The following is a 15,132-nucleotide window of genomic DNA, read 5'->3' on the forward strand; positions in this document are numbered from 1 at the left end:
TCCTCCTGTATGAATTCGAGCCATCAGGACTCCAATGTAGCGTCCCAGAAAAACAAACAGACTGTACTAACTGTTAATGACTTTTATTGTGGTTTACATGGGACAATTTGACATTTTGGTTCGGACTTCAGCAAGCATCATGGAATTTCACAAGTTTGATTTGCTTTTGCGGGCCGAATAAAATGATATGACGGGCCAGATTTGGCCCCCGGGCCTTGACTTTGACACTGGTATGTTAGCCAAACGACATAAGCATTAAGTCATTCCTTGTGTTATGAGTAAAGGATAAACTGATGCGTATTCCATGCGTTATTGACCTTTGGGTAAGTACTTTGCAGCTACCTCTCCCCCCTTTGCATTATTTCATTTTGTCTTTGTTGGATCCTTAATTATACAGTCATAACGTGAAAGCACAACGGCGCCAAGTTGATTGATGGAGGTCACGGATGGACTGAGAGGGTGACGGCGAGCCCCCTCGTCGCAGTGGGCTTTTGTGTTTCACCAATGAGGGCGGCGTGGGCACATTAAGCAGAGTTGCAGCCATCTGCCGAGTGCCAGGGGTCTTTTGTGTCTCGCCGTGTCCCCTATGCCTCGCAACTTTCACACCCGGGGAGGGGTGCTGGAGAGCAAAAGAGGGCATCCGAGGTAAAAAAATGGAGAGAGGAGGGGTAAATTGGAAAGGTAGGGTCAACAAGGAGTTTGGTTGAAAAAGGTTTTGTTCGCATTTATGAGCGCAAACACACACGAGAACAAAAATAATGATAAAAAGTACAGTGATACCTCAGTTTACGAACCCCTTGGCTTACGAACTTTTCAGTTTACGAATATTGATATTACGAATTTATGAAAATGTTACCTTGGCATATAAACTAATTTTTGGGATACACACGGAGCTGCCACAATGAGTGATGCGTCGTTCGCGAACGAGGCCGTTCTCCTCTCCAGCCGACTTGGATTTATCCTCTATTATCCGCCCCCAGTCTTCGGTTAAAGCCACACGATTGGTCAAGAACGCAGCAGTTGGGGGGGGGGGGGTGTTTCAACAAAGAGACAGGCAGACAACAGAGAGAGTGACAAAATAGATAGAAAACCATGACGTTTGCACTCATTTCAACTTTGATAGTTCAAAGGCAGAGTGTAGACTGCAAGGTTAAAATATCCCATCAATCAGGCTTCACAAATAACCCGCGCAAGCCATCTGCTAAACACAACACAATTGATGAGGAACTAGGTAAAATGATCACAGAGAAAGCACCTCCAAGGGATCATTCCCCAAGATGGTGAAAGAAGAAGGCTACGTTCCTCATCAAGTGTTTAATGCTGATGAAACCGGCCACTCCATTCCATCAAGCCATCAACGACCATCACAAAGGTAAATAAAACGACTTTATTACACAGTACAGTTTATTTCTTTAATTATAATACCATAGCACATTTATTATACATAAAATAAGGTCTATTTTGTGTCGTTTTAAGGCTTAGAAAATTAGAAAGTAGAAAAGTATGTTTTATGGGGACCTGGGAACGGATTATTCTCATTTTAATGGTTTCCTATGGGAAATTAATTTTTGGGATACACACTTTCGCCTGACACACTGTCTGGGAAGCATTTAAGTTCGTAAACTAAGGTATCACTGTAAAAAAAAAAGGTATCCCAGCTACCAAATTTGTCTCCTTTAAAGGAAACACAAAGCAAACAGCACCGACGATGAAAATTATACAAACAAAAACAGGAGTGTGTGTCCCTTCACACGGGTGACAATAAGCACTGTATGTGGTGGCTTTTTCTTTTATATTGTAAGAGAGAAAAAAATCTGCAGTATCCCCCCCTCACATCATTAGCAGCTAGCGTCCTTTACTATGGGAGCAGCGCATCTGTGTTTGGGGGACCATTACAGACACTGTTTGGGCCAGCAATTCAAAGACATCTTTGTTTGGGTCACACTCTTTCACCAGTGCTCTCTGCCTTCCCCCTATTCAAACTATTGACAGCCATGGAAACCACAAGTTTTGCCCTCGCCGCTCTTTTTGTACACAAAAAAAAAGCGGCAAATTAACAGAGGGGGGGAAAAACACTCGGCGAGGCGCAGTGCCACGAAGGGGTTTGATGAGGATGAAAATGTCAAGCCTGTGTGCTGTGGCCTTTGCGGTCACTGGAGCTGAACTCCATCGCGGAGGGAATTCCAAAAAAACATTCATTCAAGTGAAGACCTGCCATTTTCTTTTGGTGTGAATATGAGTGGGAATGCTTCAGTCTTCCAACCTAAAACTTGCTGGTTTTCTCTACCCTGCGATTGGCTGGTGACCAGTCCAGGGTGAGTCTTCTCTGGTGGACCCATCACACCAATGAGGACATCCGTGAAAGAAAAAAAGGACAATTAACTCATTCAACGACGTGCAAAAATGTGTCCACTCCAGTGCCAGGTTTTTTTTTGGTCATTTTCACTCAAATTGCAGGACCCAGAGAAAGTTGAGTTTTAGGACTACATAAACATTCAGTTCAGTGTACGAAACCTTAAACTTTCTTCTTTCATCAGAAAAAAAAAAAAATTATTCCTAAGTTATATGGGTCTAAAGTTATCTGATCTTGAAATGGGGGCGGCTGTAGAAAATACAATATAATACAATACATACTGATTTATATAGCGCTGAAGCTGTAACAAAGCGCTAACATGGACAAAAAGTAAAATGATGCCTTCTAGTGGAAGGGAAAAACAATGCTAGAAGTCTGACCAGCGCTCTATCGGCACCCCCCACGCAAGAAAAACCAAAACCCGAACAGATTTGGGAATGGCAGTGAATGAGTTAATTATTTAGGGAAAACAACACCTCACAGAAATATTGAAGCAAATGCCATGCATAGTCCGCCATGATGTCTCTGATCCACTGGTAAAAAGGACGCTTTGATATTATTCTCTCATCTAGAACTGCTTCATGTCACAAAGAGGGTACATCAAGTGCCGAAGAATGAATGACTCTTTGTGTCTTTGTGTTGTCATATGATTTGTTTGTTGCTATTATTACATCTATTACTACTTCTATTACTACTATTATCATTACTAGTATTATTACTATTATTATTACTACTACTACTATTTTTACTACTATTACTATTATTACTGCTATTATTACTGCTATTACTACTACTATTACTACTATTATCATTACTAGTATTATTACTACTACTACTATTATCACTATTATTACTGCTATTATTACTGCTATTATTACTGCTATTACTACTATTATTATTACTAGTATTATTACTACTACTACTATTTTACTACTGCTATTACTACTACTATTACTACTAGTATTATTACTACTACTATTTTACTACTACTATTATTACTATTAATACTATTATTACTGCTATTATTACTGCTATTACTACTACTATTACTACTATTATTATTACTAGTATTATTACTATTATTATTACTACTACTACTATTTTTACTACGATTATTACTATTATTATTGCTATTATTACTGCTATTACTAATACCATTACTACTACCATTACTACTAATATATCTACTATTACTACTACTACTACTATTATTATTACTATTATGACTACAATTACTATTATTATCATTATTATTATTATTATTATTATTATCATCATCATTATTATCATTATTATCATTATTATCATATTTATTATTATTGGCAATTATTGCTGCCTGGTCATCCAAGAACGGGATTGCTCTATTTCTTCTCAAGGTCCCCCCCCCCCCCCATAAATCGTGTTTCCTCTGAGTCGTTCCTTGATTGGGTGGCGTCGAACCCAGAGGATTTGGTTGATTTCTGGGAAGCTCTTGGAGCTCTTGTTTTGTCATTCTTCGCTTGACATGTGATTTGATTTTTCTTTGGGTGTAAGTGCCGTATTTTTTCCTACATCGTACAAGAGAAGAAAGAACAAAATGGAAGCTTTACCCTTCACCATAATAGTAGTTAATTTCTCGGTTAGCATAAGCTCAGGAAGTGTCAGGTAGCAACGTAATTAGGCTTCTTCAAGGTGACTTGCTTGCTGTGTTGGTCGGAACACAGGATGCTTCTGTTCAAAGTCAACTCAGTGAAGTTGACAAGGCCAAATGGGCTGCAATTGCTTCTAATCGTTCAGTGGGATTTTGGAAGCCCCCAACTGCCAGGCTCCTTACAATCAGGAAACACATATTAGGAAGTAATCACAGCCTCGCTCGAGTGGACACGGACAAAGACAAACTTTAACACACTAATCAGGCGCTTGTATAAAAAGATCTTTTCACAGATGATATATCATCATTACACCTATCTTATTTTGTTTTAAAATGCTCAATTTAACGCAGATGACTTGCAAGCCATATATGTCCGTGAAAACCAAACCAGTGGGAAGATATATTTAGATATATTGGGGTTTTCCATTGTTAGGCTAAGGGGGTTAGCAATGTGATAAATGATCTCGAATCACATATTAAAGTAAAAACGCAAGAAGGCAATTGTGAATCTTTTTTTTTTAAGTATACCCACAATGTGTTTCTGTGCGCGAGTGTGCAGGCGTGCTCTTGCCCCCGCCATTAGCTAGCTAGGAGTAAGGTGGGCATCATAAATCGGCACTTAGCCCAGAGGAGCGCGCTTGCTCAATGGGCTGTGAATCTCCCGCTGCCATTTTCAGCCAGCAGAATGTAAAATAAAGTTATTTGAATATTGGTAATATTTACTTGCCGCCATGCCAAAAGCCCACCGAAGCCGAACGGGTTGGAGAGGAAATAATCGTGTATTACCATTGCTCTGTCGGCTTGTCACCGTACTGTGATAGAGAATTGAAAAAGTCAATAAATATAAACCCAGGATATAATATTGGCCTTTTGATGGCTTGCTGGTTGTATGGATCCTGTTATGAAGAAAATGATATTCACAAAAAAAATATCAAGTCTACCGAATGTGATCTCACAATAAAAAATCAATAATAAATAAACACAGACAGACAGACATGCATACATACATATGTAAATACATAAATACATATTGACATAAATATGAATAAATACATTAATTAATCTGAATGAATAAATAAGTAAATAAATAAATAAATAAATACGCCAATAAAAAATATTAAATACATAATTAAACATAAGCTATATAGTGTAAATAAATATGTATTGTATTGTCTAAACTAACAAATAAATACATACATACATACATACATACATACATACATACATACATACTATGTATATATGAATAAATAGCTACATAAATACGAATAAATAAATACACAAATAAATCTGAATAAACTCCTAAATAAATAAATAAATAGGTCAAACAAATACATAATTAAATACATAAGCTATATACAGTAAATCAATATGTATTGTATCAACTAAAACTAATTGTAAATAAATAAATAAATAAATAAATAAATAGAGACAGGCGGGGGTGTGGGTTGTAAAAGGGTCCATAAATATGTTGGCCATACGCTTTGCTTAAGTATGAAATTCAAAATGGCAAAATGGAGTGCACTTCTCAAAGGTTACCGTTCTGCATATTCATTGAAAACAGTTATGTAAGCCCGAAAATATCCTGTAGTGATATACTGGAGACTTTTCCGATGACTCACACTGGATGTAAAAGCCATAAATCAAATGTAGAAATTCATTTTACAAGATGCAATTATTTTATGCATTTTTTTAATGCACGAATGGGCTCAGCTTTAGGCTTTTTTTTCTCTCCATCTTAAAGGACAACCAACGTCTCCGGACAAGTTGTGTCCATAATTACTAATAATACTGATCTCATTTTAAAAAGATTCCACCGCATATAGCTATATTTAACGTTTTAAGACTCGCACTGAATATTCAGGAAGTCTTGTTTTTGAGTTGGTGACGAGTCCGTAAGTGACGTCACTAAAGGACCGCCCTTCACCGTAAAAAAGATGCATTGTAGCGGTCCTTCCATCACGTCAATGTATTTTGCTGTACCTGTTTGGTCTGGGGACCTCCTGTTGCACTCAAAAGCCGCCAGGAGGCCAGAAGATGGCGTCCAAGCGCCATATAAGGAATTTATCAGCCTGTGGAAACGGAGGTGGCCACAGGAGGTCGCCATTTTGTGCCTCTTTTTCGTTGAGACATCTCCCCTCGATGTTGCCTCATACTGGCACTGAATAAATTATTTAATCGATTGCAAATATTTATGCTTTCCACTTCAGAACTATTTGAATCATATTCGTAACTGGATGTTCAACAAGAAAGCATATTCTCCGAATCTGAAGCCATTGTTTTGATTCTGCAGCAATGCAAGACGTCTTGGTGTGACGTCACGAACTGGGGGCGGGACTTTCTAACAATGCCCAATTCGCAGCTCAATTTTTTTTTAAGTAATTTTTATTGGTGTTTTGCATTTGACTAAAAATATCCTACATCGTGTTTTGGGTATTTTAGATGCTATAAAACGTTTTTCTGATGTCAGAGACACCTTACAGGAAAATAATTCTTATACTCCAGTATTCGCACACCGGTTAAACACAACTTACACGCATTTGACACACGAACACAAAATGATTTATTTGGGATATTGTCCCATTCGATTTACCAGGGAAATGATCAAATATTTAGCAGATTGCTTACATGGCCCAAAGGGACAATGTGGCAAAGAAAAGGAGTGGGTGGGTTGCCTAAATTGGTTTGTGTGAGAGCAGCGGGAGCTAGTAATTAGGATGGCACGCTGGTATCATCGTTACTGAGCAACAACAACAACATGGTCTGTCTGCCTGACTCGCAGCAGGACACACACACACACCTATCATGCAGACACCTTGCTACCTGCCACTAATTACAACATATACATTAGCAAAACTGAACTTAGCAACAGGGGCCCAACACACACGCCAGGGACAGTCATGCCTATACTGAATCTTTCTTCTTAATAAAATTAATTAATGCATTAAAAAGTAAAATACACATATTTGTAACATGTTTTTTTCAAAATAGGAACATGGAACTCAGAAAGTTAATTTGGACAATTTGTGTCTCTTTATTTCATACTTGCCAGTTGGAATTGTGCTGCTGTACTGGCTTCACCACTGGGGGCAGTATAACAAAAACATTGATAATAAAATGAAGGAAAAAAAAAGAAAGAAGAATGACAGAATCAATCCATGTGTATCCAATGCGACTATTTAATTCATGAAAAATATAAATCAGCAATAACAGAAAAAAATACAATAAATTGTAAAAAAAATTCAACTTTAGCTGACGTCTAATTGCCCATTTGTCTATCAATCACATACAGATATTTATTTATGTATACATGTATCTATTTAATTATTTATGTATTTATGTATTTATTTATTTATTTATTTATTTATGTATTATGCATGTGTTTATGTATTAATAATAATAATAATAATAATACATTTCATTTATAAGCGCCTTTCAAAACTCTCAAGGACACTTTACAGTCACAGGATATTTTTTCTGCGCGTGAGCAGCGGCAGCCACACGCGCCAGCGTTCATGTATTTATTTATTCATTTGTTTTTATTTTATTTATTTTATGCATTTTATTTGTTTTAGGTATTGATTTATTGTATTTATTTTATTTAATTATTATGTGTTTATTCATTCATGTATTCATGTATTTATGTATTTATTCATTCTACTTATTAAGTTATACATGTATGTATTTATTTCAGGTCCCCTTCATCAAGGATCCCTTTGCACGCTGAGCAGAGGAGAAGAAAAAAAAAAAAGAGAGAGCTCAAAGCAAATGGTTTTTCCCTCCCACATATTCACCAGAATTCCTCATTTCCTTGGTAAGAGAATCAGAAAGAGGACAGAGTAAAACTTAACACAGCAGGGAGTCTACTTGCTGAAGGTGCTTAACGAAGGGCGGCAAGGGGATTGTGGGTATAAGTGAAGAAAAAAACATATAGTGTACAGTTCAGCCATCTTTTTGTAAGATGAATGTTTTCATTTCGGGGCCTTAAGGGGGGGGGGGTATACACTGTATACAGTACACTGCATGAAGTGCTTGTTTGTGCTTGTGGTGTTTACACCATCTCCCCCCCCCCCCCCTGCTGACACAAGCCACAGCAAGCTCTCCGCCCAAATATCTTACTTGCCAATTACTGTGCTTTCATAAAGGTGAGTTGTACAGAGTTGGTAGAAAAAGCCGCGATAAGTGAACCGCTTATGTGTCATGTTCATTTTATGCAATCAAAGCTAAAAAAATGATGATAAAGTCATGACAAATAATTATTTAAGATGCTTTGCATTACTCCTTAGCTTAAAGGACAACTGACGTCTCCGGTTGTGTCCATAATTTGTAAAATGGCTTCAAATGACTTCCACTGAGCGCATTTTACCAAGATTCCACCGCATATAGCTATATTTTAAGACTCGTGCTGAATATTCCGGAAGTCTTGTTTTTGAGTTGGTGACGAGTCATCACGTTACGTCACTGAAGGAATGCCCCTGACCGAAAAAAAAAGACACATTGTAGCAGTCCTTCCATCACGTCAATGTATTTTGCTGTACTTGTATGGTCTGAAAACCTCGTGTTGCACCAAAAAGCCGCCAGAAGAGGGCAACCAAGCTACATGGAAGGAATTTATCAGCCTCTGGAAAAGGGCTGATTAATTCCTCAGAGGAGCTTGGACGCCATTTTCTGCCTCTTTTTGGGTGACACATTTCCCCCCAATGTTGCCTCAAAATGGCACGGAATAAATTCTTTAATCGATTGCAAACATGTATGCTTTCCTCTTCAGAACTATTTGAATCATATTCATAACTGGATGAGTAACAAGAAAGCATCTTCTCCGAATCTGAAGCCATTGTTTTGATTCTCCAGCAAGGCAAGACGGGACCTTCTGAAACTGGCCACTTCCAGGTTCTTTTTCTTTGCAGATTTTGGACACTTTAAGTCATTTTTATTGGTGTTTTGCATTGGACTAAAAATATCATACTGCGTGTTTTGGGTATTTTAGATGCTATAAAACGTTTTTCTGATGTCAGTTAGGAAACAAAAAAGTGATGTCGGTTGTCCCTTTAAGGTTGTTGACTTCATAATAACACACCCCCACTACAAACTTTGACCATAATAATTCATAGATTGATAAATGACCAATTTCTTGCCAGGTCCTGTCATTACCAATTATATATATTTTTGTTCAGTATGTAATATTTATATGTATCTTGTTCAGCCTTCCTATGAGATCTGATTGTAGAAAAAAAAATCGTTCAAATTATTCATCAGTGTAAAAAAAAAAATCGTCCCTAAAATTATGACAAACAAAAAATAATTCATTAACATGCATCTGCAAACATTTCCCGTGTGTATGTTTACTATCGGCATGGCCATACAAACTGATTTGTGTATTTGTGGCATTTTCATATCTGTCTATCGATCATAGCAGATGTGCATCAATCAATGTTATCTGAGCAGCACACGCTCCAGCGGAGCGCCAGAGGCAAGCCAATCTATAATCCACCATTCTATGACGTGCCTTGAGCTACCGGCATCCTCACAGCAGTCTTCGGAAAACTGTTTTCTTTGTTTACATGTATGTAAGTATGTCAGTGTAGGAGCATAGCTACAACATACGCGGATGATGAAAGCAAAGAAACCGCACGGTGTTTTCAGTACAGAATTTACATAAACGTCTTGATTTTAATGACTAATACAAATTGTAGCCGTGAAATTAATACGTGTTTAGAACGAACAGGCTCAATCTACCGGCTAGAGTGAAATCCAAATGTCGTAAATTTAAGAAATTAGTGGCTGTAGTAAATTAACTGTGGATGAGCCAATTGAGAATTATAAACCTTTTTTTCTTCAAATAAATAAATAGGTAAATGAATAAATAAATACACAAATAAATAAATAAATAAAAAGTTAAAAAAAAACAAATGAATACATAATTATTGTATTAAATACAATAATAATAAATAAACAAGTAAAATTATTCAAAGAAAATAAATAAATAATAATAATAATAATACTACATTTAATTTCAAGCGCCTTTCAAAACACCCATATAAAATAAAAAAATAAAATAAATGAATAAATAAATAAATAAATAAATAAAAATTAAAAAAAACAAATGAATACATACATTATTATTTTATTAAATACAATAATAATAAATAAACAAGTAAAATTATTCAAAGAAAATAAATAAATAAATAATACATTTAATTTCATGTGCCTTTCAAAACACCCAAATAAAATAGAAAATAAAATAAAATAAAATAAATCAATAAATCAATGAATCAATAAATCAATAAATCAAAAAATAAACCAATAAATAAATAAATAAATAAATAAATGTTTCTATTTCCAGTACTCACTAAGTGGATTGGACCATTGAAATTTTTGTTGAGCTCATCTCACTATTTTAAAAATGCATTTTAAATACGATTGTTATTGTTGTTGTTGTACCACCATCCAATTACAGCTGTCCATGCTCACAGTGTTACCAGTAAAATGATTGCGATTATATATACATATATATCCCCAAAATAAAATAAATAAATACATACATAAATTTAACATCCGACAATGTGTCTCATGTAACCACGACATCTGCTTCCGGCCATTTGACCAGAGTGAGCAAAATTGTGGCTACCGTGAATGCAAGTGCTGTTAAAATTAACTAGGAAAGCAGATCAGAGTAGAAGAAGAAAACTAGTTGGTCTGATCAACGGCATCTGAGAAAGTATGTTTTTGAATTTCCATCGTACGGTCATGATGACATTTCAAAACAACACATGCAATGGAGGTCGTCATGCAAGTCGATGCAATTGAAAATATGACTTACCTCGACACACGTTGCCGTTGTCCGGTTCGAATCCCGCCTTGCAAGTGCAGCTGCCGATGGGAACCATCCACTCCCCGTCTCCATTACAGTAGAGCTTTATCGGAACGTCCACTTCCTCCGAGTTTGAAATGCAAATCCCCCTGGCAATGACCAGGGAAGTGCTTTCAGCGCCTGTCATCGTCTCCGGAAACATCGCAAAGTTCTCGACCACGCTCGGGCACTTTTTATAAAACACTCTGACGGACAGCAAAGACATGCAGGCGCCGTAATCCTGGAAGGCTAAATAGAAGCCGTTTTTGGAGAGGGGCCCAAAACTACGGACTTCTGTGTTGACCTTCATGAGGCGTCCTCCGAAATCCACTTGTGAGAAGCTCTCATCAGCGGCTATGGTGTCCACCTTGAGGTAGGGCGCCTCCATCCAGAAAGCAGTTCCTTTGGTGGCAATGACGGCGTCTGATTCGTAGTAGTAAAGGTTGAACGTTTCTTTGCAGGAGCCCGGAACGTTTGGGATGGAGCTGCAATCGCGCACGGTGAAGCGGATCTCCACGTAGATGCGCTGTGCTCCTCTGCGATCGATGAAGGTGGTGAGGAGCCAGTTGTTCTGACTGGGCTCAAAGACGTTACACACCTGGTAGGTCCTGATGGTGTTCAGGTTCTCGTCGTAGCCACTCACCTCTTCCCACTGGGGACAAAAAATACACAGCATATTGGGTTACTGTCGTCATGTTTGTGTGTCAGTTTTGAACAATGAAATTTTGAACAGCAAGTGGAAATAGAAATGAGTAAATATATAAGCAAACAAATAAATGAATAAATAAATGAAACAAATACATACAAATAAATAAATAAATAAATAAATAGACACAACTAAATAAACAAACAAATGAACAAATGAACAAACAAATAAATGAATAAATAAATACAACAAATACATAAATCATAACTAATTAAATTAGTACATAAATAAAACGAATACATACATAATAACTAACTAAATAGATAATTACATAAATACATATTTAAATACATAAATACATACATAACTAACTAACTAAATAAATAACGAAATAACGAACTAAATAAATACATAAATAAATAGATACATGTATGAACTCATAAATAAATACAAACTAATGACTAAATAAAACAAATACATAAATAATAAATGAATAGATACATGTAAAACTAATAAATACATGCACTAACAAATAAATAAATAAATAAAATACATAAATAATAACTAAATAACTAAATACACAAATAAATAAATAGATACATGTATAAACTAATAAATAAATAAATAGTTACATGTTTAAACTAATAAGTAAATACATAAACTAATAAATAAAAACAAATACATAATTAATAACTAAATAAATAAATAGATGAATTGATAAATTAATAAACAAATAAATAAATACACAATAATAAATAACTAAATACATAAATACAAAAAATGCAAAATCCTGCAAAATTGTGAATCGTCTGTAATAATAATAATAATAATAATAATAATAATAATAATAATAATACATTTTATTTCTAAGCGCCTTTCGTAATATTGATCAGATAAAAATAATCCACAATACAGCCAAGCCACATAAAATGATACTCTTGTCACAATATCAGATTTTGATAACTCCATCGTAAAACCACCCTAAGGAAAAAAATAATGCATTCCAATGGATGGAGGTAGAGAAAAAAAAGTAACGCTGCTGGGGTGATAAACGAGTTCACAGAATTCTGAGGTGCAAATTAAGACCCCCCCCCCCCCAAACCCCCTTCCAAGTGCTACTCCCTCTGAGCCCCCGCTGCTTTCAAGTCTTTCCCCCTTCCCTTTTCCTCTCACTGTAATGACCATTCATCAGCGTTACAGGAACCTGTCCCTTTCAGCACTGCCTGTTCATTAATATAAGCGGCCCCCGGCCTCCTCTGCAACCCCGAGGAGGGGGTCTTCACCACCTCTCGTCTAGCCAAATGACCACCATCTTTCACCACGGGAGAGGAACCCGAGGCGTCTGCGATAGTGCCCATCTTCATTCTGTCCACAAAGTCATTGTTCCGTGAAATAATGAACGAGACAGATAGTTGCTGTCCTCATTGTGTCAACAGCTATGGATAAAATATTAGTCATCATTTTCCAAAGTGGATTCAAATTTAGCAATGGCATTTCCTCCATTTTTTTTGGAGGGGGATTCCAGTGCTGCTTATCTGGCCGTGTTTGGACTCTGAAATTTTGTTTTTGACTTGTACGAGAATATTTGTATCAAATAACACTGTATACTTGATCAAGGCATTATACAACACAAGTACAGACTTATTCTGCTTGCATATATATCTTATACACACTCAAGGTGTATATTTATGTGTTTTCCTTCTAATTTCGCCATCAACACGGATCAACGCAACGTTTTCAGACCAAACAAAGTACCCAAAATGCATTGTGTGTCGCGTTTCAGACGTGACGTCACGTCAGGCATCGTCATCAACTCGAAAACAAGACTTCCTGAATATTCAGCGTGGAATCATTGTATAATACGCCCAGTTGTAGTCATTTGAAGTGATTTTACAAATTATGGACACAGTTGTCGGGAGGCGTCTGTTGTCCTTTAATGACGAAAACAGAAATGAAAATATCTCCAAATTGTATTTAACAATTTTTGTGTTTCCTGTACAAACTTTCTTGTATGCCGTAAACATTTAAAAATGTGCAAAAAAAATCACACAGAATACAGCGAAATACGGCCGGTTGACAGGTATGGTAAGATATATGTTGTTACGATCAAGTTGGACACCCTGCAGGCAGAATACTTGGATTTTACCATATATGACTGCCAACAATTGTGAGTCATTATGGAAGTTAAAGGACAACCGACACCTCCGAAAGAAATTGTGTCCATAATTTGTAAAATCACTTCAAATGACTTCTACTGAGCGCATTTTACAAAGATTCCACCGCATATAGCTATCTTGTTTTTGAGTTGATGACGATCCTGACGTGACGTCACATTCGGAACGCCCCTGACCGGCAAAGCGAGACCCAATGCATTTTGGGCACGTTTTTTCGTCTGAAAACACCGTGTTGGTCGCAGAATTAGATGGAAAACTACATAAATAACGCGATGGTAAATCGTTGTGTGTCGCACCAAGACTACCTATTGTGGTAAAATGAATAAAGAAGGTATTAAGTTGACACAAATGCCCAGCAGACAAATCAGCCCATTTCCAACGGAGCTTGGGCGCCATCTTGTGCGTTTTCTGGAACGCTACATTGGAGTCCAGATGGCTCAAATTGATACGGAAGGACTTCTTTAATCGATCGCAAACATTTATGCTTTCCACTTCAGAACTACAGTAAAGTCTCGGTATATCGATATCGGATATATCGATAGTCCCGGTTATATCGATACTATTTCTATGCACGCACGAAGAAAATTACATGCAAACAGGGTCGGATATTTGATAGTCCCGGTTATATCGATATTTTTTCGGACTCCCTTGAATATCGATATAACGAGACTTTACTGTATTTGAATCATATTCATAACTGGATGAGTAACAAGAAAGCATCTTCTCCGAATCTTAACTCTCTGAAGCCATTGTTTTGATTCTGGAGCAAGGCAGTGTGTGACCAATAGTGACGTCACGAACAAGGGGGCGGGACTTTGGGAATCTGCCCAGTTGCGAGCTCATTTTGTGGCAGTTTTGGGACACCAAGTCATTTTGATTGATGTTTTGCATTTGACTAAAAATATCAGCCTGCGTGTTTTGGGTATTTTAGATACTAAAAAACGTTTTTTCTGATGTCAGTTAGGGAACAAAAAAATCGTGTTGGTTGTCAAAAAAATGGTGTTGGTTGTTGTTAAGGCTTGTATAAGTAACCTGTATTGGTTTTTTACTGACATTTCATAAAAAAAATTATAACATATATGCTCGGTAAAGATATGTATATGTATAACTGGAAAGAATACTACTAAAATGTTCGGACATAGTGTTGTTTATAACTTGAATGTTTGTAAGTAGGGGAGCATCTGAATACACATAACCGAACCCTGGGTGTCCTTCTACTGTTGAAGATGAGAAGAACGGTCAGGGAGGCTGGCAAAAAGGCCAACAGCAACAGTGAAGGAGGTGTAAGAATGTCGAGCAAACTACCGGCCTTTTAGTTGACCATTCCGTGTGCGGAGACTTTTTATATCCGTTGTATACACAAAGACAGGCCTTGACTCGCCACTCAAATTCAGACAGTTTACATAAAAAACACACAAAAACAGCAATCGGGTCTGTCGTGAGCCTGAGTACCATCGCCTGATCCTCAATGAAGTCACA

At 36.8% G+C, this 15,132-nt stretch overlaps 1 protein-coding gene across 3 annotated transcripts in view; it reads right to left on the minus strand.

Annotated features, from left to right (window-relative positions):
- The window catches only part of ephb1 (EPH receptor B1), a 165,694-nt gene that overhangs the window by 95,659 nt on the left and 54,903 nt on the right, over positions 1–15,132 (minus strand). For all 3 annotated transcript variants that reach the window (XM_089007565.1, XM_089007566.1, XM_089007564.1), the window contains exon 3: positions 10,804–11,485. In XM_089007565.1, coding sequence (XP_088863691.1) covers positions 10,804–11,485 — 682 coding nt within the window. The remainder of the gene's footprint in view (positions 1–10,803; positions 11,486–15,132) is intronic.

This window comes from Hippocampus bargibanti, linkage group LG11 (assembly GCF_051943395.1).
Source record: "Hippocampus bargibanti isolate YZ-2025 linkage group LG11, ASM5194339v1, whole genome shotgun sequence".
NCBI classification, from domain to species: Eukaryota; Metazoa; Chordata; class Actinopteri; order Syngnathiformes; family Syngnathidae; genus Hippocampus; species Hippocampus bargibanti.